Source organism: Scomber japonicus, chromosome 7 (genome assembly GCF_027409825.1).
Source record: "Scomber japonicus isolate fScoJap1 chromosome 7, fScoJap1.pri, whole genome shotgun sequence".
Lineage (NCBI taxonomy): Eukaryota > Metazoa > Chordata > Actinopteri > Scombriformes > Scombridae > Scomber > Scomber japonicus.
Window position 1 is genome coordinate 26064768 of NC_070584.1, and position 25753 is coordinate 26090520.

Here is a 25753-nt window from a genome sequence, read left to right on the forward strand (position 1 = left end):
TATAACTATAATGGCATGGATCATGTGACTAACGGAGATGGCAGACATAGGAATGAGTCTGGATTTTTTTTTCCATGTGTGACAAGACATTTAATCTCTTAAAAACAAAAAAAACAACCTTAACTCAAAGATCTCATTTCCCCTGTCTTTGAATTATTTACAATAGTTTTTTTTGTTTCATATTTCAAAAATGGCGAATTGACAAGATGTTTAATCCTTATAAAGTAATATGGGGTTTTAATGTCTTGCAGTCCAAGATGAAGCAATATCAATTGAATACTACCTTGTCGATAAGAAACTGGGTAGGTTGGTCAGCTTTGTCTCAAGCCTTAAATCAGACGGCCTTCCTACATTGTAGAAGTGAGATGTGTGAGAGTGTGTCTTTTTCTCTTGTTTACCACAAACTTACACCCATATTCCTAAAGTCTCTTCAAGCAGCAGTACTGGTCCAATAAGATGTTTACAACTCAACAGTTCCCCCCTCAGTGACCACCGCAAAATTTCCCAAAATGTAGGTATACTGCCTCCTCAATTTGAGTGGGGTTGTTACAGATGAAGCAGATCTCTTGATGAGGTAAAGAAGGTTTTGCTAGGGTCACTGAAAGTGGACTTTAAAAGGGAAATACCACTTTGTTTATCAACTGCCATATCTGTGAAGATCCATGAAGATCCAGTCTGCACTTACAGCCAGAAAATAATTCACTTTCTATCTAGGGAAGACTCTAGACAGCCAGTCCATATTCTAAGGTTGGATCACAAACTCTGGAGAATTTACTTACATATAAAAAAAAATCTACAGCAGCAGCTCCTGTTATTGTTTTTGGGAAGCTGGATTACAAATGCATTGCTTTGCTTCAATCATGTCTATGTAGCGCTGTCTGTCTGAGATGCAGTGTGATCTGACCACTACCTGCACCAGTACTCTCTCATTCCCAGACACTTTATAAATATGGGTGCTAATATGGAACTATGTAGACTGACATGAAAATAGACTGATATAAAGTATCTTATATATATATATAGCTCTATTACAGTGGCTACAGCAACAACAGTTAAATTCAACAGGTTTGTAATCAGATCATCTTTATTTGTTTGAGTTGAAATGTAATGCAGATTTTCTGAACAACAAGGCTGCATTTACAGTACACAGGATTAGAAAATCTGTCTTTTAACTCCTGTCAGCACATTTGATCAATCTGTGGTTGTCTATATATTAAGAGGCAGAAATTTGGGTGTGTAGCTTCCTGCATTTTGGACAGTCAAAGGATGATCAGATCTGTGCAGTGCCAAGTATATCGTATATCCAGTCTTCCGTGCCTGTGTATTAAGTCTTTATGGAAATCACATCAATATGTTTAATCCAGTGTGACCCAGATGCAACAAGGTTTCATAACTGGCTGAGCACCAAAGACCTGAAATCAAATCTGTTTCACATGGGGTTAAATATATATATTTTATCTGTTCCACTAAATCCGCCAAATACGTGTACATACAGTATTGTGAACAGTATATAACAAGTATTGTCTGACAGTTTGCTCTAAAAATGATATGAAGTATTTATTCCAAATGCTATATTTTTACCATATATATAGTATACTTATGTATGCATGGACAAATATTACAGTGATTATATTGGAGGTGAATCTGGGGATAGAGCAGTGGATGATTGGAAATGATGTTGAGTGTTCCCTGATGATGTGATTATTGGGTGGTATAATACATGTCTGATTTGACAAGGTTGTGGACTACGTCATGTGCCCTTTAATGCTACCTGTGACACTTGTGGGGGAAAAAATGAATCAGATTCGACACTTGCTTAACCTGTAAGGGCAACGTCTCCCTTGTTTAAAACTCTCGTCTGAAAATCGAAGTCTATGTATATGACGGAGTCAAATGTAAAAAACCTGTACTTCTCTGTAATACTCCTTGTACAACGGGCTTGTATGTTACAAACCAGAGAATTACTTCTAAATAAACAAATAAAGACTTAAAACTCCTTAAATGCCTATTTTCAGGTTGTCCTCTTTCATTTCCAACAGAAAATATCAGCTTTACATATAAGATGGTCGTGTCGTGTTTTCAGCAAAAATTTGTTAGAAACTGTCATTTTATAAAGTGTTTGATCTAATGCTTTTGTACAATTTTAACAAAAAACAAACAAAAACATCTTTTATGTACCAACTGGCAGGTATTTTAAAACTGAGATTAATACAGACAACTACTAATTGTATATTATTAACCCTTACATACTGTTAATATTCTGACCTTCTCTGACTTTCACAATATCCATCATAATTACTGTCTCTATACCAAATTTCTGAACCACACAACTACGTTTTACTATATTTAATTCATAAATACCTGACCAGTCATAAATGAACAAGTGATAAATGCTAAATTAAGCTTTCAGATGGTGGGGAGAGTGTTTTGCAGTATTAGTTTAGAGAGAAAAAAACATTCAGATTCACACTGTTATGGTTCAATGTTACCTGAAACAAGAAAACTACAGCCATCATTCTATTTAATTTAGATGCATTTAAAGGTCGTGTGTGTAGGATTTAGTGGCATCTAGCGGTGAGGTTGCAGATTGCTACCAACTGAATAGGCTACCCATTCCCTCCTCTTGACTTAAGGTGGTCGCAAAACTAGCAACAAACACTAAAGGCCCTCTCTAGAGTCAGTGTTTGATTTGTCTGTTCTTGGCTACTGTAGATAAAAGTTTCCAAAGGTAACGAAAACACAATTACTCTTAATTTCTGGTGATTATACACTAATTAAAACATACTTATGAATATTATATTCAATTTCTTCCAAGTCTGTTTCAATAGCTGCTACTAAATTATGCACACTGCTCCTTTAAATGTGATAACTTTTAAAATTTGACATTTTTAACAACTATGGATCAAATTTTAATCAAAACATCCTTTATAGACAAAAGTGTACATCAGCTCAAAAATATAAACAATGTAATGTAAAATTACAGTGCAGTACAGTACATCTGGTTGATGATTCTTGATGCAGTGAATAGGTTTATTTACAACAGAAATAGTAACATAGAAGGCAACAAATGGTCCTTGAGACACATTTAAAACTAAATTTAAATTTTAAGTAAACAACTGGAATAATTACATCCATTTTTATTTCATTATGATGCCTTTTTTAAATGATGCACCAGATGGTTTGTTAATCCAGCTGCCTCACAGTGTAAGCACATTTGTAGCTTTATTAGGGAAAACTGAACCAAAACTAGGGTTGCTTTGTGACGAAAATATGAACCAACAATACTTGATAACTTCCACATTGAAACATATTATACATGAAACGACATACATTCAATTTGACACATAACCACAGATATGGCTTAATTTGAAAATCTTTTGCATCCTGAGGTGAAAAGTATCAATATGTCAGTGATGAGGATATTGTCCTGATATATATACTTATTTTTATAAGTTTTCAATGTGAAATTTGACTATTTTGTATGTATCTAGGACTACTTCATTATTATGTTTAATATCTACAATCCAAGTATACAGTCCGTTTAATATACTCCAAATAGTGAATCTTGTGAAATACCATGTGTTGATATTTTAATACAGAAACAGATAACGTGGGTTTTGAATAATTATGTGTTTCTATGCCTGGGCCTCATATCAAGGTGTATTTTATGGTGTAACAACTGACAATGACCAGCAGATGGTGGTATTACTATGCAGTAAAAACACAGAGGCTGCCAGTTAGGCATTTCAACCACAAGATTTTAAGACTTCAAAAGACTTTCTACATGAAATAAAACAGTATGGTCCTCTGTATGTTGAGAAATTATTGATTTTCCATATCCTGACTGAAACCTGCGTCTCTTCACAGATAGTCATGAAAAAAACAAAAACACAATTGATACCAAAAGAGAGCATTTTAAGCAATCAGACCAAAGGAGAGCTGGGTGCAGCAATATCAGGTAACAGCTGGGATAGTTTATCAGGGCAAAAAGGCACATGATAAATAATTCTGCCTGATCTCACACTATGAGCATGAACATTTCTTCAAGACATTACCCAACAACAATCAGTCCTGTCTGTCGCACTGAGTTCTTCACTTTAAGCCACTGAAGCCAACATAATTGACAATTAGATGCGCCAATCATTAGATAACCTTGATCATTATTCCATGTTAACCGCTTGATTTCCTGAGGGACGATGTCTGCATAGAAGCACCTGCTATCAATGGTCTTTGTATCCTTCATTTCCTCAAGTCTTTCCTTTTGTTCAGGCATGTCTGGCTGCGATTTGCTCGGGGCTACTCACAGATATTTCTGTTTTTTAAAATAGTTGCACTAGACAAAATGTTCATGTAAAAATGTACCAGTCTGAGTGGCAATAATCACTGTCTCATAACTGCTAATAAAGACATTAACTACATGTTTTCAAGAGTGATTTTGTTCAATATTAAAGGAAAGGAAACTTTGTTGTGCAACAAGTGAATCAATCAATACTCAAGCAATGAAACTGCATCCAACCAAACATGGCTGAAGCTGCCATGAGGTGCTGCTGCAAGACACAGAGTGAAACACACAATGAGAAAGTGACTCAATACAACTCAACTGAATCAGCTATTGTGTAACAGGGTAATTCAAAAATAAAAAAATGTCTATGGTTTTTCATGGATTGTATCAAGTTTATTGCCATTACTATTTTAAGAACCCCACATCCTGAGCATTCTAAGCAGTTTTTTTATAACAATAAAATCATTTCTTGGCTTGATTTGATTGATTAAAGCAGACTGAAAATTCATTTTTACAGAAAACAGATGGCTGTTAATCACAAACTGAGAGGAGGAAAATGATTTGCTCTTGACTGAAGTGGATGATGTGTTAGTTCTATTTTTGAGTTGTTCCAGCTGCAGAAATTACACACACACACACACACACACACACACACACACACACACACACACACACACACACACACACACACACACACACACACACACACACACAGTTCAGAATTTCCCCACACACACATTAAGTATTCCCATACACTGATGGAGGTAGGAGAGAGGATAATGAATAAAAATGATGTTATTCTTCCCTCATCAACTCCTGTTTGGGAGCCAAGGGATTGTAAAGATGAAGGCTTAACAGACAGGTTGCAGATTTGTGGTGCATCAGGGTTTGAGTATCCTCACCTGTCCCAGCAGGTAAGAAAATTTAATTAACTTCATTTCTCACAAATATGCAAAGACACCGTCTGAAGCACAAAAGTGTAATCTATCTGGTCTGGTGTTTTTGTGTAACTGCGTTTTTACATATGTTTGTGTTTTTAATGCCGTGTGCTTCTGTGTGCCACAGACAACATTTAGGAAGGGAATAAGCCTAATGCAGAGAGTGAATAGTGAGCCCATTATAGGCATCCATTGTGTGTAGTGTATGGATGCCCTTAAACTCAACTCACACTGGGCCTCTGTGCCAGCCAATTACAGTGATAGACACACCAGGAGGATGCTTTCCTAATTCAAGATGTGGATTTCTGTGCTTAGCAGTTATCCCTCAACACACACACACACACACACACACACACACACACACACACACAGTAGAGAAAGAGAAGGGAAATCAGGATTGGAATATAAAATGCGTACACACACACACACACACACACACACACACACACACACACACACACACACACACACACACCTAATCTGAATTGCAGATGTTTTCTGTGGCCCCTCTGTCTGCCAGCACCATGATGATGAGCCGTCCTCGTTAGCATGGAGACTTTTAGCTGTAATTATCTGGTAATGGCACTTAGCCCATCAACTCCTCCTGTAGTGTGTTCCAGTGCAGGCACAGTCTCACACACATGCACACAGACAGAAACACACATGCTGGCTCACATCTAGACAGATAGACACATATCTACAGGCAGATAGAGAGACATGCACCCACACACAGAGATGTAAAGAAATCCATGAATACAGACGGACAAACACACACACACACACACACACACACACACACACACACACACACACACACACACACACACACACACACACACACACACACACACACAGGAGAACAATCAGATTCACAAATAAAGAGATGCAAACATTAAGGGCCACACACTCAGCTAAACAGAAATAGATAAACACAAGCAGATACACACAACTGCAGAAAACATACACACATACAAACATAAACACACACACACACACACACACACACACACACACACACACACACACACACACACCGCCATATCCCTGTTGCTCTGTCTGCCCCCATGGCTAATCTGTGCAACTTATTATCCAGGAGATAATAGGAACTGTCATCCATGAGGCAGAGGAAGGAGGGAGACAAAAGGGAGAGAACGAGGCAGAGGGGCGACCGTGTGTTCACTGCATTTTTAAACAGAAAAAGACTTTACTGCAATAACTTTATGGAGGCCAGATGTGGCATATTAACCAATCTGGCTTCTTTCACAAAACCGAAACCTTATCTCTGCAACAAAGGTGCCACACAGGGAAAGTGTTACAACAGGAGACGCAAAAGTGCTGATAGAGGTAAAATGAAATGGACCAAGAGAGACAAAGAGAGAGAGACACAGAGGGAGTGGGAGAGAGAGATTGGATGGCTAAAACGCATGGAAATAGCTGATGCAATTGGAAAGAGGTGAAAAAGGTGGAGAGAGACTGAATGTTTGCTTTTTACAATCGCATTTTATTGCAAGGGGTTATGAAGCACTTCAACTGTTAATTTTGTTAAATTATTCCCACGCAGGAGCGCCATAAACCTACATCTCCTCTGCAAAGCTCTCAGAGACCACACACAAAATGATGGCAGAGGGGAAAGTAATAAGAGAGAAGGAGCAATAATGAGGGAGAGGAATAATGGTGAATGGTTAAAGGAATGACTACAGTAAACAAAAGCACACACTCTACTTTTATGTCATGTTTAACAGCAAGTGTGATGCTCAAAAAACAAAAGCAGCAGATTAATCTTTCTTGGATGAAAGAGCCAAGAAGATTAGCAGCCTGTTTGGGATTCAGATTGTCTGCATTCACAGTTTTAATGCAAGTAAAAATAGTGTAGGAAGAGCCTCCAGCCAGCAGGGGCAGCAGTGTATGAAACTTACATAGAGAGATGATTTACTGATGATAAACTGATGATAGACTAACATAAGTGTGTGGGTATGGCTGTATCATAATAATATAGCCTACTACATAATAATCTAATGCAGATTTCAGTGTTTACACAGGGGGTGGGGGGAGAAGATAAGATACAAACAAAATTTAGCATTCAAAAATATAATTTAAACAGGCTTAGTTTTGGTTTTAAGTGGACAGTCTATGCACAAAGTATTGTCCCATAAAGTAATGCAGAAATGGAAATGGAGCACTATTTAAAGTTTAAAACAAATTGTGAGTGATGGTAAAACCATTCAACCAAAGTAAGCCTGTTAAAACTATAATATTTTACTTTGTGTTTGTGAACTTTAATCTGTAGTAGCCATTTTTTATAACCACATAGGGTCAGTGCCTCACTTACTGACTGGGGAAAAATTCATGATCCTCCCTCCATCATCAATCATCATATTTTATCATATTCACACCACAGGTAAGGTAATTTTGGATCAAATAAAAAGCAAAGGCTTACCTTTTCAAACCCTTACGTTTAATAGCTAATAGTGAATTTTTAAGCTCGAAACTTGCAAATGATATAAAAAAGCTTAGAGTCCTCTCCTATAGTACTGCAAAAATTAAGTCCAGTCAATGTAATGAACAAACAGCACAGAGGGAGAATTAACACCAAAAGAAACACCTAATTTCTTAAGCAAAATGCAAATCCTCCTTACAAATAAATCACATCATGTGTGTGCACTTCAGCAGAATATGGGTGCATAGCAGCAAGCCCACCTACCACACAAAACCAACAAAATGTAATAAGCTTACACACACAAACTCTATCTCTCTCTCTCACACACACACACACACACACACACACACACACACACACAGCCAATATTAGCGCATATATGCATATTAATAACCCTTTTCCCAAATAAACCTTAACATAGACAACAGCAACAGCAGCCAGAAAAATATCAGCTGGCACGGCGGCCGTTATTAGATTTAATAAAACTTAACTTATCTTTTGATGATTGCTTTATTCAAGGTTACTTGAGAAGGAAGTCCCGGAGCTGAAGAAAAAACTTTATTTTATGCACCAAATTAGCTCTGGCGTGTCTTCTTTTGGCCTATTAACTGAAGTTAATCTTGAAAATGGCATGGGTAATCCTCACTAGCCATGGTTACTTCTGGCTTAATGTAACTATTTCTTCCCATTAGTTTTGATAGTGTCTGCTGTGAAAAAGTGAAGCCAAATTATCACCTTTCGAGGAGCCGCCATGTTGCCTAAGAGACCGAATTTCCGCAGTATGCCACGCCCCCTTTTGGATAAACTCATCATGATAGGAACTGTACTTAAATGACACAAATCAAATTTAGGGGGCTTAGCTGAACATAAAGTAGCAACAACAACGCCCACCTATTTAGAGGGGAAATATGAATATGATTAATCGATTTATCATTTGTCATTTGAAATTGCTCACCAATCTGACAAAAAAAGGGGCCATAGGAAGCAGTGAAACTTTTTTTTTTATGTAGGTGTAATTCATGGGGTAAAAGGTTAGAATTAAGGAGTGTATGACTTTGGACATTAAAGTAACAAATTGGCAATACATTATAATGTCATTTAAATTAATAAATAGACCCATTACTAGTCTTACCACTATTACTACCTTGATTTAAATATTTGTGTTTGAACCTAATGCAAATTCATAAAAGTGTGTGTGTTTGTACCCTTTATACTAGAACTAATTGAAATGTGTATCTAAGGTGCCACAATTTAAAACTTGTCTCTATGGAGGAAGAGGTGAGCCCATTGCGGTCAACTTGTGCTATTTTCAAATAACTTTCATGAGCAGAGCTGTCATTCCAGACTCCCCAAATATTTTATTCATTTTTAAGTGACAGGTGGGGAGGCGAGATGTTCTGCACTCAGCCACCTGGATGCCCCACTAACTCCAAATGTTAACTAATAGAGTCCGACATGAGCTCCATTTAGCAGAGGAGAGGAAAATAGTTGCTGAGAGATAGAGAAATGAGGGCGAGAGAGAGAGAAAGAGAGAGAGATAAAGGTCTGTTGTAGAGGAATGAGGTGGAAAAGGACATCACTATAAAAATTAACTGCTACAGGGACTTTAAAACAGGCTCAAACAGGGAAATAGATTACCGTTGTGGTATAGCAATGTTAACGGCAAAAATGGTTCTGTGGTTAACATGCAAGCACCTGTCTGAATGTTCTCCCAACGTTTTCAGGTCTTGCTCACAGTTTTCTGCCCTCTTCTCGTAGTGTAAAGGCACTTGGATTTGTTGCAGGTGTCTTCCTTTTTGTGGTCATTGCTGAAATTGACATAAGCCTCCAGTGGCCATGAAAAGGTTTAAAAAGACTGGTTGAGTTTTGAGAGGCATCCCAACACCTTGATATAAGAAGTGGTGGTCACGTTTACCAACAGAGAGACTCGATTAATCAGTACTGTGAAAGTTCTTCGCTGCTTTGGTTCCTGAGATGACTGTATGTCTATATTTAGATGCATAGTTTTTATTTAAAGGAATAACTGAAATGATTCACATACATGTTCTAGTAATGTGCTGGCTCATAGACAGACATCAAAGAAAGGAGGTGAAAACTGCAAAGTCATAACACATTCAAGTTCTGGAAAAATAACATTTCTGCATACTGCCTTCTTCAGAAAAACATCCAACCACCATCTGACTGACATACATAGTGTCAGGTTTTTCAAAGCTCCAGGCAATCAACCTGAATACAGAAACAGAGTCCATAGAGAGGCTGTAACAACCTCTACTGATTCTTGGACATGTGGCCTTGTTATTGTTAAAGGCCTGACTATGTTCGGCCTCTATATGGTCTGTATCTCTACTGTATGTTCGGGATGATTGGTCTGAGAGCTCTGATTTCAAACACTTGCCTATGTAACACATGCAATAATGTGCAATGAAGCAGTGTGCTAAAGTGTTAGTTAACTTGAAATAAAAGGGTTGCTTCAGATCTATTAAGTTCACAGTTCCATCCTCCTTTTTATGAGTTTTAAAACCACAGAGAATAGGTTATGCATCAACTACTGTTTACTCTTTAGTAATGGCAATACATTTCGTTCTTAATGAGTTACATTACTTTGCATAATGCAGTAAATTATATACAGACATCTCTGCTAGTGCAGGTTTAAGTGATACACATGCAATTTGCAGACATTTTACCTGAAATAATGATAAAACTGCTAATGAGAAATGAAATACAAATGAATGTCTTCAGCACTAACATTTGGATGTTTGACAGTTGAAGTGAACAGAAACAGAAAACTAACATATAAACCTCTGGCATTGGTATCAGCCCTTCATAATTGAAGATCATATTCAAACATTGTGAAGGCTTCTTTTTTACATTCTTGTATTTTTACTGGGAGAAAATCTGTAAGTTAAAACAATATAAATTTCTCTATCAAGAAACTACAGTAGATTGTAATGCACTTTCTCTAGAGAGTATAACACACAAACCATAACCCTTTGATCCACCACAAGTCCTTCAATTGTTGTGAATCTTCAGCGAAACCAGAGAGCTTCCACTTCTCTAATGCTCAGGGATATGACAGCGCAGTACACTGGCAGGGCTGAATCTTCAATGAAGAGCAACAGGAACCCTGGAACAATGGATAGGCCAAAGAGCGCCCATATCCTCAGCCAGCTCTGCCTGCCGGCTCATCCATCAAACCCCCCGTGAACTGTCACTCCTCCCAACTCTCCAAGGACTACACACATCCCCTGTCTCCTGATACTTTTTCAGTCTACAGCATTTTACCCTCTTACTTCTTTTTCTCCTTACTTTTACTGCAACTTGTCTTTTTCTCTGGAGACTAGAGTAACATAGACATACATAGAAATACAACAAGGGAGGGTACTGGTGTCATCTTCCACTGTGTGAATTAGATGTTATGCTGAAGAAGAAAAAAAACTAGGGTTGTAGCACTGCAAAAACACATGAAAGAAAATCTATGTTATGACCAGAGTTTACCACTCTAATGTTGATGCATGTCAGCAAACAGCCCATGAAGGCTTGTTCACAATCTTTGATTCTAGTCTGATGTTTCTGTGTTGAATAATGGCAATTTCCAGTATACCTAGTGTGTTTTATGACCCTGGTACTTAATGAAATCTGTCAACCCAATACTCAAAAAGGTGTGTTCACTGGTACCTCCATAGTGAGTGAAACTGCAGAATCATTCCCTATTTATTACTGTAATTTTCTACCTCATTTATTAGGTTATAAGTTATTCCCTCAAAAGCTGCCACCTTACCTAGTTCTAAGATCCATCCCTGAAATAATGGCCCTTCTACAGCTTTCTACTTCCTAATTATTATCCGTTTACCAATAAGGTCTGTGGGTTGAAGATTTCCACAAGGACAGAACTCATAATCTACCCCTGCGTTTTCTGTGATGTAGTCATGGACTCTAGTCCAAAAGGTCTGTACCCTTGAGCATGACCACAGGGTCTAGACTAAGCTGCCAAAACTGATTTTTAGCTAAACTCAACTCCTCAAAAAGATTTCCAACTGATTTAAAGACCAGAAGAGAGATTTAAGTATGGGTTGATTTGGAACATACAAGACAGATTCCCTCCACACCCCCTCTAAGTGAGAGATGATAGGTGGGTTTGGGCATTTAGTGGCATTCTGGCAGATAAAAATACTAGTGGGGGAAAGGAGTCTTATGCTGACTGTTGTATAACACGAAGGAGCTCTTTCAGGAGCAAGTGCTCTGTGTGAGTGGTGCCTGAGGCTAAAAGTGTAATAAAAAATAGCAGATTTGGTAGGCCCAAAACACTTTTCTTTTTTACTAGCTGGCTTTTGTAGTTTACCTACATGTAGTCTTGGCCTTTTGCCATCCCACAAAAAATGTTGTTACATTTGCACTCCAATAACTACTACTTCTTTTTCACCTTTTTTGTATTAATACTGATACTTACCAGATCATCTGGCACAGACTGCACACAGTGATTTGTGGATTCTTTCCTAATTGAAGGTCTAAGGGTGTTGGATCCTGTGCAGATTACAAAACTGAGACAAACTTGTAGTTTCGGGCTATATAAAACTTGACTTGCCCATATTAGACATAAGTCTGAAGCATATTTTATGTGGAGGAACTCTGACATTTTAAAACGCTATCTGCTTTGCACATCATATTCAAATGGCAGAAACAGTATCCCTACATACATTTAGTCTTACCACAATGTGTATATGCTCTTACAGCAATGTTTTTATGTCAATTAGCCTGGTAATGATAATATTTTTACAGCTCATTGATCAAACCTACTAACAGTAGGCAGTTAGCACTATGGCAAATGCTCTTAGCTTGCAGGTTCAAAAACAAGTTGATTTACTGTAAGTCATTCAAAAGTCAAAAGTGTGTGAAAGGTGGAGGTAAGTGATGATAGTGACAAAATCAAAGCACCTGCAATTTGAAGGGACTGAAATTTGGATACTTTAGTGTAAATTTACAAATCTTTATGTATTCCTCAAATGATAATGAACTACTTTAAAGATTTGTGTTTACTTGGTGTCTTAGATACAACAGAGATGGAAACAAAACAACATAACACTAAAGGTTGGACAGTTTTTATAAATTTAATATATCAATATATAGAGATATTTATCAACAGCTTGATTTCATAGAAACGTGAGTGTGACCATTTTGGCATACAGTACAGATATTCCATGTAAGTACAGAAGATGCTAAGTTTTAACCCCCCCTCCCTCAACAACCCACCAGTTCAACCCCCCCGCCTTCCCGCAGACACATAACACAGAAAAGAGAAAGAAAGAGTAAAGTATACAGGAGCACAAAACAAGGCACCAATAAATTAAAATGATAACCCCTCTTCTTTTTTCTTTAAAAAAAAAACAAACACACGATAACAAAACTATTCAACAGAATTAAATACAGTATGAACACTAAAAATCTGCAATGCTGTTAAAAAGCAAAAACACGAATGAATGGAAGAGACAGGAGAGAAAAGTAAAATAAAAACACTTTGGCAGATTATTAATTTTTAGTTACAATCAAGTAGTAAAGAAATCCAGTGCTCTTGTGTACAAATAAATTCATATATAGTCTACACTCCTTTTTACCCCAGAGGTTTATGTACATCCTTTTTACAGATACATTTAAAACATTATCAAAAAGTTTTTGCTGTATGAAAACGTATTTACAAGTCATGATTCAAAACCATTGGACTGTACCATTGGACCACCCCTCCCCTTTTTTTTCCTCCCCTCCTAAGAACATTATCTCTTTACACAGTGCAGAAGGCTTCTTGAAAAGTTTTGTGCAACAAACAGCGTAAAAAAATGCCTGTCGTATGGCTGTGGAATGGACAGAGCTCCGAATGGTTTTTGAGATTTCCTTGTAGACAATAACACATCAGCGGCATTTTGAGAAAATGCAGGTAGACAGTTTTGCAAAACAACTGGAGCCATTAGTGTCAGTGATGATGTTTGCAATGTTTGCCCACCTCACTTTCCCTGTTGAAGTGATTATTGTTCAAACCTGCGACAGAACTGTTATCAAAATGTTGCCCCTGTATATCATCAACCCAACCCATAGAAAGATTTACATACACAGATTTCTTCTTCCCCGCAAACCTTCATTTTACACTGACTGGTAGAAAAATGTAGGCGACTGAACACTGCCCTTCAAGTAATCAAACATCAAGTAGATCAAATATGAAACTGGGAATGGTTTGTCAAGGAGAAAAAGAGAGTGACAACTACAACTCACTTACAGACTCACAGTCCAAAAAACCACATGATAATAAGAGGAACCAGTTGGTGAAGGAAAGTCACTGGGTCAACAAGAGCTAAATGCCAGCCAAGTAGAGTCAATGAGGGTTCCTTTCACAGTCCAAAACTGTAGCCGGGGGGGCAGCTTCTCTTGGCTGAGCATGCCTGTTCGCCTGTTCGCTGGTTCACGGTCTGGAGAGGTTTTTTTTTTTCCAGCTCTGGGGGTTTCTTGTTATTTGTGGGGTTCCAGGTAATTTCCATCTCCAGCGTTCTTTTCTTTTTCGTTTTTCCAGTGTGCGTCTGTCTACCCAAAGACTGAAAGCCCTTGCCAAAGGAAAGATGTTGATGGTTAAGATGAAGATGAGATGTGATGGCAAAAGAAAAGAGAGTGGACTGAGAAAGCAAAGCTGACTTTGCTCTTTAAACTAAAATTCAGTAGTATAATAAGCACAGAAAGACTTGAAGCCTCATAGGTAAATAGTAAGTAAAGCAGTGGAGAGATGTGAACGATATTAGAGAGCCTTCAGTGCATCCTGTTTAAAGCAGTGTGGATCAGATTTTATGATTGGGAACAAAAACTAGAAGAGTCCAGAGAGGAAGGAAAGTTGCAAACAGGGAGCATGAATCAGGAACACTATAATTATGGCATACAATTATTTTAGATTATGGGTTATCAGGGCTGTTAGGATTTGCTATAATCAGCTGATAACATAATTTATTTCCCATTAAATACATCAGAAAGAGCCGTGTTATGGATGGAATTCAGTTTGGCCTGTTGTGAAATACTGTACTCATTTCAATTTGTTAGGAATATCCCAGTAGTTAGTGTTAATAACTGTGTACAATATATAATGTTGCACATGTTCTCCAATGCACTAACTACTGGGTTAACACTGACAAGTCTTCAAGTAAAAACTAACCAAGAACTGACCTGGAGACACACAAACCTAGACTGTACAACATAGTACCTGTATCAAAATAAATGCATTAATATTCATCTTCAGCATGGTGGCAGAGTTCTCAAAAGTATACTTATTAAAATGTACTAGATATAATTGCAGCTTGTTGTTTATTGGGCTTACCCATTCTGAAACTATGATGAAACTGACTTCGAAGCATTGATCGGCTCCTGTTTGATCCCCGTAAATATGGAACAACAATCAGCAGTTGTCCAGAAAAGCATTCGGTCACAGCATGTCCTCTACTACCGCAACAATTACTACGTATGATGAATGACTTTCTGGACTTTCTCTGTGTCCTTCTGTGGAGACGGCTGTTCTCAAGGTGGCCACAAAGTAGACCAGCCAATCTGTCTTCATACCATGGCAATGATAACTTTTCTACAGTGCCACGCTCAGTCACCTCAATAAATAAGCAATTTATTCTCCTAACTGCAAACCGTCAGTATGGGACTCATACAGTACTACACCTGAAGCAAACATGGACATAAAGAACAGTGTATGGTGTAGAGCTGATGCGAACCAGGGCTAAATTCACAAAGATATCGGACCTGTGGCATCGTTTTCTGTGACTTATTATTATTTGCATCATTTATTTTGCACTGAGAGATTTTTAGTGACCAAATGAAAATGTGAGCAATTATAATAATTCCCATGACTGACATACTTTCTAATGATATTAAAGCCATTTATACATTTCTATCAAAATGCAGCTCTATCCATTTAAACTGTTTCATACATGTGCATCCTAAATCCTGCTTAAAAACCACTGAAGAAACCAAGCAAACCAGTCCAGGATCATGCTGAGCTGAGTCACAGTCTCCCCTACCGTATAATACATTTCATTTCGCTTCATCAGTGCAAGGTTAAGATGAAGGGAGATGGCATCCCCCTTGTGCTCAATCCTCATTCGTTAGGTAGACGTAGGGGAGCGCAGTGCCGGAGAAAATGCTGGAGAGGACTACAATTTACCTGTCAGGCGTAACGCTTGTCAAATACAGTGTATACAAATCACCCACTGTGCATCATAAACTGGGAAGAGAAGGGTACCGTTCTTCTGAGGATGATGAGGGAAGGGAGTGTCAGAATACAGCGAGGCAAGATCAGCAGAAATCTGGAAGAATAAATTACCCGCCATTCATCTTCAGAGTAGTGACCTGTTCGCATGTGTTTTAGTCTTAATCCTGGCACACATATCCTGCCTACCATTGTCTCTGTCTGTTTTGTCTCCTCTTCCTCCCCTGCGGTTACCTGAGCATTTACACTGAGCCAACCTCTCCAAGACACAGTGAGAGGCAACAGTGATAACTATCAGTAATCAACTGTGTTTGGATTGTGTAACAAATTGTCTGTATTGTTGTGTGAATACATACGCTGAGTCTAATTGGAAGACTTTCATGTTTGCATTATACTGTATGCTTTTTTGCTTGCTATTCAGTCATATGTATGATTTATGAAAAGAACGAAGCTGAAATGCGACCCTGCTCATATTTGTTATTCTAAGAATGGAAGAATGGTATTGTATGTGTAATTCAGCCATGCAAAAACAGCCCTATACATTATATAATGCATTATGAGCTAATCTGCTTTGAATAGCCCTGTAGAGACTAAATGACACCCAGAATAGGAGAGTTGTTGTTTTGCCACAACAACTTACAACAGCTATCATGTTAACTTGTCCTAACGACTTCTAGTAATTCACCATTACGACACATTCGAAGCAATTATTGCGATATTCACTGGGCATAAATTCCATCTGATTCAATGGGCTGGAAGCATGTCTGTGGCAAGCCAATGGAAGATCAGCTCTTTACGCTGGTTTACACATTTCCTCTATACCCAGCTTTCAAATCAAATCAGTGCTTGGCTCAGTCAGTGAAGGCTTAGCGTATTACTCATCTCTTCATACAAAAATGGGGCTACTTACAACCGCTCGGCAACAGCAGGAAGAGGTTCCAAATAAACGTGGGCTTTTTTTCATCTCATCTAGAAAACTCACAGCTACACCGTGAAAAGGTGAAATAAAGACGCACGCCTCTTTACTTCACCAAAAGCAGCGCCGTGCAAACGCTGAGTTCGATATTTACGGGGTGCTTTAGATCAAACATTTATTTTTAGGTTGTGAAATGAGTTATGTCCAATCAAAGGAAAAGTGAAGGTTTCAGATCTATACCTTTAAAAGTGAAGTAAAGTGTTAAGGCTCTTATAGCTAAAAATATAACACAGACAAGACCTCACACTTGGTAGGTGTCTATTACTATGAATCTTCTAATGTATTGATATTTGTTCTTTCTCGTAATTAGGAATCCTTACAGCCTCAGAAGCTGCTGAAACTGGCCCTTCATTTCAACATTTCAAAGTATGCAAATATACATTTAAATGTATACAGACTGAAATCTATAAAGAAAAAGCTCTTCCTCTCTTATAATGATATATTTATGCTTTTTAATGCTGAATGTGACATTTGATTCTCTGTGATCTCCACCATTTACAAATCTCATCACAAGACAGTGTTTTGGTAACTCTCTATACTGTATGAAAATGGGGTTTTTACCTCTACAATATTAATGGCAGATGGCGCAAAACAAACAAAAACTCAAAAAGGAACACACGTGAGTCCTAACACCCACTGAAAATGAGTGAACAATCCCAAGTTCATTATCGACTGTGCGCATACCTCTGATACCAGGAGAGAGGATTACCCATAATCCTTTGCCTTTTCTGCCCTGCTGCTTTTTGCCTTGAGGCACTACCCTCTGGTGGCACAAATCCTCCCATTCCCCTCCACAGAAAGCACCCTCCCTTACTCTTTCAACCCAAAATCACCTCCAAACATGCAGACAGACCAATCACTTTTTTTCTGTCTCCTTTCCCCATGGCTATATTTAGCTTCGCCTGCCTATATACAGTATGTCAAGGGGAATCTGAGGGTCTGGGTGTGAAAAAGCATGACATCCCCCCTTTTCAAAAACACCTCAACTCAAGATATAAAGACTTATGAAGAAAAATTAAGTCCTTGCCAACTGTAGCCTTGCAAACTCTGCCTTGATAACTGCACACTGAGAGATGCTGATATCATATTTACAACAGCAATCGCACACAAATAAATAGTCATAATATGAGGAATTAAAAACAATGCATGCTGGCTCTTTCACCTTGCACGGTGGCCAGACAGAGAGTTCTATTTACAATGTGCACTGAGACAGCTGAATGGAGTTAGTTTGAACAAAATCATTGAGCAGCATTTTACACACCACTACTGCTAGCAGGAGGCAGAGAGAGAAGAGAGGAGTGGAGCAGATGCTACTAGCACAAGCACTAAAAATTAGCACTAAAATAAGTAGTAGTGGCTAGTAGTGGTAGTAATGTTACTCCAGTGGAGAAAGTAGGAGAGAGAGAGGGGGATTTACAAGATGTACATGTCATCCCTGCTCCTTAAAAGGGGGAGGCAAAATGAGGACTCCTTCTCTTTCTCCTCGGTGCTGTACTGGCCTCATTGTAGTGGTGTGGAGGCTGTGGTGAGAGGAGGGGCCAGGATTGGGGTGGGTTGTGGAGGGGGGGCAGGCTGCATCCCCCCTCAGGGATAGCCATCATCCTCCAGACTGAGTGCCACGCGCTGCAAACAGCAGATAAAAAAGACTGTTACCACAGTAGGCTGGTAGAGAGACAGAGTGAGAGTGAAAGACAGAGAGAGAGAGAGAGAGAGAGACAGAGTGAGAGAGCGAGAGAGCGAGTGAGCGAGAGAGCGAGAGAGAGAGAGAGAAAGAGAAAGAGAGAGAACAAGAAAAAGAAACGCAGTGGCATGATAGACGGATAGACGGAGAACAAAGGAACAAAATCGGAAGAAAAGGAGATAGATTCGAGTCTAGATGCCACCCAGACCAAAAAATTCTTCTGCTCCTTTTTTATTCTTCACTTTCCCTGACCATCTTCCTCTTTCCCATTTCTCTCTTTGTTCCTTCCCTCCTTCTCTGGCTGTTCCTATGTGAGAAATGCAGGATGCTTGCCTACGGCTGCAAATATCTGGCCCACATAATGCCAACCCGATTTCTCTGGCTGTCTGGATTGCCATGCTGCCACAAGACAATGAGAGTAGGAGAGGAGAGAAAAGGAGAGGAGAGGAAAATAAGTTAAAAGATTGAAAGACAATATAAAACGATCAGGACAGAAGCTGATAATAAAACGGGGAGACCAGAGAGAATATCATCCCTCTCTGCAGCTCTTCACTGAGGGTGGTTGTTACTTCGACCTTGAATCTTAATATGACTCAGTTGTGCACCTGTTTCATGTGTGTGTGTGTGAGTGTGTGTCTCCAGCCTGTCATCATGCCAATGATACCCAGAATTCTTTGCCTCCTTTCTCTACGGAGCAACACAAAGAAATCGGTGTTACCATGCCAACCGATCAAAGCACTAGACTCCCCACCCCCCCGCCCCCATAATCCTTTTTGGCTGCCCTTTCCTTCCTTGCTTGCTCCCCCCTGTACCTAAAACAACAAATATATTAAATAAATGGCAGAAGCAGCCTGATGACATCCTGTTTGCTGTTTCATTTAAAGCACATTTGAGTGCAAATCATAGCTGGCATTGTCGTTCAAATTTTTTTCTTTTTTTTTTTTTAGAAAACTGAGCTTCCAGCCAAACGGTGATTCTCAAAAATGCATCTACATCAATGGGAACTCAACAGGGCAGGTTGCCACTCATGGAATATGGAGATACATCGCTGCTGCAACTGCACTCAAGTCAGAATATCAGATAAAAACTATTTTAGACCGTCCTTGGCTCTGATTTGTGCTCCCCTTTGTATCTTTTGTGTCTTATTTAAGCTGTAACAGAAAAATAAAATTTATAGAAGGGCAATGTCATGAAGTTACTATCCATTCTAAAAATCCAATTTATTTGCAAAATGGTGTAATCCTGTGCCGTGCTGTCAGTCAGCCTCCTGATGTGACTACAGAGCGACTGTTCCACGTCCTCTCAGACACATCTCAACACCATCATCATTGCTGTTCTACAAATAAACAGACGCCACTGCTGAAGCTCCCCTATAGCTTGCACATACTGCACTGCATAAAGACAGCACTAATTACATAAGCCTTAATGTTCCTCTAATGTCTGAGTAACCCTTTATTATGGTTTTTGGCAAAAAAAACAAAAAAACAAGTCCTAGCCCGGATCCTAGCTTGTGTAAAATACTTGCTGATGTCTATCCACTCGTAAAAAATGTGAACTTTTGCATCAGCTGCTTCTGTAAACCAACAGATGGTATGTGTTTTGTCAGTAAATGGGGCTCTCATGAGAAAATGTGTCCTCCAGTAACAAAACAAACACTTTCAACAACCAGAAAAACTCACACAATGTTCAAAAAAAAAAAAAAAAAAAGGGATGGCAGGTTGGCGACAAAGATGCAGTGTTGATAAAATGTATGTACTGTATGATTATGGTCAGTGAAGGTGAATAAAGTGTGAACAAACATGGTGTACTGATGCAGGGCTTACTGTATGAGTGTATGACTGGTGTTTTCAGTGATAACTGCAAAAATTATGTGGGAGTGTGCATGTGCGGGCCTGTTCTTTCTTTCCACCAGGCATACATGTACAACAAACAGGCTTTTGCAAATCCCTACGCATCCTCCCATATCCCAAAGATTCTTCTTCCAAAGATTCCTTTCTCTCATTTGCCGCTGGAGAGCATAGGTGCCCCTGAGTACCAGTGAGAGTTGCTGTCTGTGATGCCGCCCCCCAGAGGGAGCGCTATGAATGGCTGACTGTGGCTGCCACTCACTGCTGGGTAGACGTGACCGATGGACTCGCTGTGTCGCCCGATGTGGATTTCATCGTCGTCGTCCTCCGTGGTTTTACGGTAAACGGGGTTATCGAAGTTCATGCTCTTGGTGTTCTTGCGCCGCCAGTTGCGCCAGACCAGGTATCCGCCGGTGCAGAGCAATCCGATGACCACTGTGGCAAGGATAGGGACTGCATGTGTTTAACACACACACAACAACAACACACGGCGGGAGCGTTAACACAGCCCAGGGGACACAGAGCGGCGCTTTAAGCACTCACACGCACAAACACAATTCACACACTTTCTTTCATGTACTGAAGGCTCAATGTTTTCTGTCTTTACTTTTCAAATATACCTATATAATCAAGCACACCAGTAAGAGAGGTTTGTAGGGTAAAGAAAAGGTAATGGATTCTCAAACTGTGTTAAAATAGTTTTTAAGGTAACCACATTTTGTTGGCATGAAATGATTAAAAGAAGATATATTTAAGTTGCAAAAAATGATTAAGTGAAATTTGAAAATCCCTGTTAAAATTGAACTATATTATCAGTGCAAACTATTTTGTTTAAGATAACTTTAAGCCCTAAAAGCACTTGAACAGCTTGTCTGTGTATTCTAATACAAACAGAATATTCTGAACTGTGCCGCCCACAAGAAGACCTTGTTTACTGCACCTGTATTGCTTGTATTAATGTCTTCTTGCATCAAAAAATGTGCAAATTCTGAACGTATGAGGACATCAAATGTAAAACATGTGTTACCAGGGTCTTACAATGGAGGTGGACTTCCATAGCTAAAACTAAGATCACTTCTGCTAACATTATGAAAATACTTTTATGGAAAACAACCCATCTACCCTCAGGGAGAAGGAGTAGTGGCACTACACTTCTTTTTCATAGCAAATACCATTTATTTCATGGCTATTGTTTAGGCATCTAAAAACTAAATTGATCAGTCAGGATAGGCGTGGTTAACCACCTCAGTTGTCTAAGTCCCTTTGGGAAACTCTGAGAAACCATCTGTTAAAAGCCAAAAACAATGAGCCTTCGTACTGAATATGAACATTCATTGACATTCCCTCTCAGTCTGAATCTTACAGAATGATCAAAAACACACAAACAAACTAAACATGAATGCACATGCACAATCTGCAACAATGAATGCTTGCATGCACTGTCATGCATACACACTATAAACTCCACCTCCAAGGTACATAAATACATGCATGCTCAGAGACTGACGCACATGGGTTTCATTCAATTCAATCTTGTAGTGGAGCATGCTAGTCTTGAGGCCAGCAATAAGGTCTTTGGATTTATTTGTAATAAAAACCCAACAATGTTTCGTAATGCTCATCACTGTAATATTCTAGTGGCACTTTTGGGCTATGATTTCTAATTTTGCAGTAGCCTGGGCTGAAAAATTAAACCTTATCTGCAGACTGCCTGGCACTGGTGTTTTTTGGATGGGAAGGGGAATGGACAGGGGAACACGAAGCGGGAAAGAGATAGAGGGAGACTGGAGCATTTGAGATCTTGAGCCAGCATCCCCTACGGAAGCCTCATCTAATTGCTCTTTTGTTGGATGGACACTTGAGATCCCTGTGTGACGGGGCTGGAAACCCCAGATCAGCCTTTGTTCTTCTCTAAATGCTTACTGGTTTAAAAAAAACATCAGCTTTCGTCTAATTTAGAACATTTCACTCCAATTAGAGAGCAGCATAACAGCCTGACTTTGGCTAAATACTGATTATCATTGTTGGGCTGTTTCCCCTTGTGGAGATGTGGGTGGGCGTGGTGCATTAGTCGATGCGAGCAGAGAACTGGGGTACAGAAATCCGGCCCTTGTAGACCTCCAACAATAATTAATGTTTCAAAGCTGCCAAAAAATGCAGAATGAAGGGATTTACTGCCTCAATGAATGGCAGTAGGACAGAAAGAGCGATGGGGGAGGAAGGGTTAATAGTCTCGGGGGTTGTTTTAATGAGCTGATATCTCATTTGTTGAGAATGAAAAGGGGGAAAAAATTGCTTTACAATGTTTTAAAGCTCCCATCACTTATCGCACTATTCAATATTAAGGATGAAAGAGATCTCAATTAGTGACATATGTTGCTACTCTAAGGTCATTTGCACATTCAGCAGATTTCTCAGGTTAGCCATGAAAATATGAAATATTTCCATAAAATGTGATTTACATTTTAATCAGCGTTAATAGGATAAATTAACTTTGGGCTTTGATTGTAAGAGCTTGTATTCTCATTAGGGCTATATGGTTGTGTGGCAGCCTAATATAAATAATATATTACATTTTTTTTTTTTTTTTTTACTGTAAACCAACAATAATTTTATTTCCCAAGTCAGACACTTCTTCTGCTCTGAGGAAACCTAACCATTTTGCCTAACTAATTCCCACTACAGCTATTTAAGATATTCCCTTCTATTCAAAAAAACTGATTCCAGCAACTGTGTGTAACCCAGTCACCCACTCAGTCCACTGGGTCACAGAAATAGGTCGGAGCACTGGATTGATTGCTGTGTGAGCATACTGTATGATCAGACTGGGAACATGAGCTTAATGTTATAACAGCTGGTCAATTGTGAAGACAAAACATGAATTGAATTTCCCATTTGCTCAAATCTCATTAATAATGGCATAATGTGCACATTACAAAGGCCTGGCCACCGCTGACTGACGAGCTTATTGGGTCACAATGGCCTTTTCTTGCCGTAGGCCAGGAGGCTATTGTTGGATAATAGCATAGCTCAGTACATTTTATCAATGACTAAACTATTCATTATTTTCTGCTCAAACATCACTGCTGAGGCTGTTGTAGAACCTGTATGTTCAAAAGTCAGAAATAGTTATTATTACTGAATCAAAAATACACTAGTGTTAATCAGTCAGGTGGGAGTACAAACACTCTAAAGGCCAAGCACACGCAAGCATGTACATGCACATAAAACCCACATACACACACACACACACACATACACAGACACACAACATGCGGGACCTAAACGTCAAGCAGAGACGGAGAAGCAAGGAGGGAAAAGCAGCAAAGACAACAAAGCGAGAAAGTCAAGAGTACTCACCGATAGGAATGACTATCCCCAGAACAGCTACCGTGATGTTGTTACCTATGAGGTAGTGATCACTCGCAGCTGAGATGAATAGAAAGAGAGACAAAAAGATAAAGTAAAATAAAAAACTAAGTAAAAGGTTCTGTTCCAAACCCCCTCCCCAAAGGCCTTGCTGGAGGAAAAACAGACGTTTCCTGCAGCAGAGGAGCATCAGCCTAAAAAAAGCATATTTGCATTAAGGGCAGAGAATCCATCTGATTTCTTTTTTTTCCTCAACTGCATGTGTAAATGAAACGCAAATAAATCATACCATATAAAAGCAATGAGATGCTTTTTAATACAAGAGGAGGCAAATGGAATACCAGAAAACAATGCATCAAAATTTGTACTAATACAATTCAAAAAATAATTTGGATTTAAGAAACAATATATCATTCACAGGAGGTTTAAAACATATTGGATGACCTTGAGGGTGAACTCACTATGCTGAGATGTTCTTGCTTCAATTTGTTTTCAGGTCTTTCATATATTGTTGTGCTGTACAGAGTATTTTTCAGTCTCCTCTCTCCTTCAACTCTCACTCTCAACAGGTTGGTGAGTAGTTTTGACATTAATGCTGGTCCCCACCCTCCTATTAGCAGCAGGCTAACCATTAGCCAAAGTGTGATCAGATGGCTATAATGAAGTCTAGTGAGGAACATTAGCAGAAGACATCACAGTGCTGGTCCTGCATACTGTTCTGCAGGCTCGTAGTAAAAAAAGTCTCTGTGTGGACACGGTTGGGATGTGACGGATGGGACATACAATTAAGACATCAATCATTAAGGGAATAAATTCGCACGCAACAGCTGCATAATGTAGAGGCAAAGACATCCATAAAGAGACACAGCAGGTGATCAACTTTAGACCAAGCAGTGAAGCGTCTGAGTCAGCAGAAATAAATCTGGCTTTTCTTAAAGTATGAATGACGTAAAATGGGTCCTAAGGCTCTAAAAAGCGGATTAATAGAATCTTATTAAAGCAGCAGTTATGAAAAGAGCAGTCCAGGAAAGTGAAGGCAGAGAGAGAGAGAAAATGAATAAAAAGAAAAAAGTCTCAATTTCATTAAGGCTATTATTGCTAGAGGGATTTCAAGTTATGCCTCTATGAAAATGTCATTATTTTCTATTTGGCTTCAATATATACTGTAGGGCACAAAACGTCCAACAAAATTAGTAAGTGTAGTATACTTTGTACAGTAAATAAACATGGAAGTGGAGAACACGTATGTGGTTTAAATATGTGTGTATTTATTAGAGTGTAAGGATTGTCTGATGTGCTCTTGTTCTACTTGCCATGGATCTTATATAAAGTCATATAAACACACAGTATATGTTGACGGTTAAGTTCATTATCAATTAACCTGCAGATTATTTTCTTCATCAATGGAGTAGTTATTTGGTCTTTAAAATGTCAGGAAATGGTGAAAAATGGTGATCACTGTTACCCAAAGCCCAAGACGCTATATAAAATGTGTTGTTTTGTTGTCCACAACCAAAAGATATTTAGTTTGCTATCACAGAGGACAAAAAATATTTTTATATAAGAAGCTAGAATATGATAATTAACATTTTTTCTCTTTCAAAATGACTTAAATGATCAAAATAGTTGGCGATTAATTTTCTGTCGATCCACTAAATGACTATTCAACTAATAATCTATGTCATTGCATCTCTAGTATAGTGTCAGTATTCAATGAAGATTTGCGTTGTCCTCTATGTACTAAAAGTTATTTCAAACAATTCCAATTTCCCATAGTTTTACTCTCTGAATGAATAGCCATCAATGCTAATCTCATAGCATGATTTACAGTATACAGTTAAACAGCATTTTTTTAAAGTTCCTAAAGTTTCGCTGAAAAATTGCTGAATAATTACTGGCATGAAGAGAAAAAGGTTCAAAACGTAAGAGCATAGATGTATCTGAGCGATGTTTACCAGCTGCTGTTTATCTTTTTTTTCTCCTCCTC

General features: G+C 38.7%; 1 protein-coding gene across 1 annotated transcript in view; it reads right to left on the reverse strand.

The window, feature by feature from the left end:
* Positions 1 to 20548: 20548 nt before the first annotated feature.
* Positions 20549 to 25753, reverse strand: part of lrp8 (low density lipoprotein receptor-related protein 8, apolipoprotein e receptor) — a 164610-nt gene continuing 159405 nt past the window's right edge. Inside the window, exons 17-18 of the mRNA XM_053322230.1 lie at positions 23758 to 23826; positions 20549 to 20850 (exon numbers count right to left, since the gene is read on the reverse strand). Coding sequence (XP_053178205.1) covers positions 20549 to 20850; positions 23758 to 23826 — 371 coding nt within the window. The remainder of the gene's footprint in view (positions 20851 to 23757; positions 23827 to 25753) is intronic.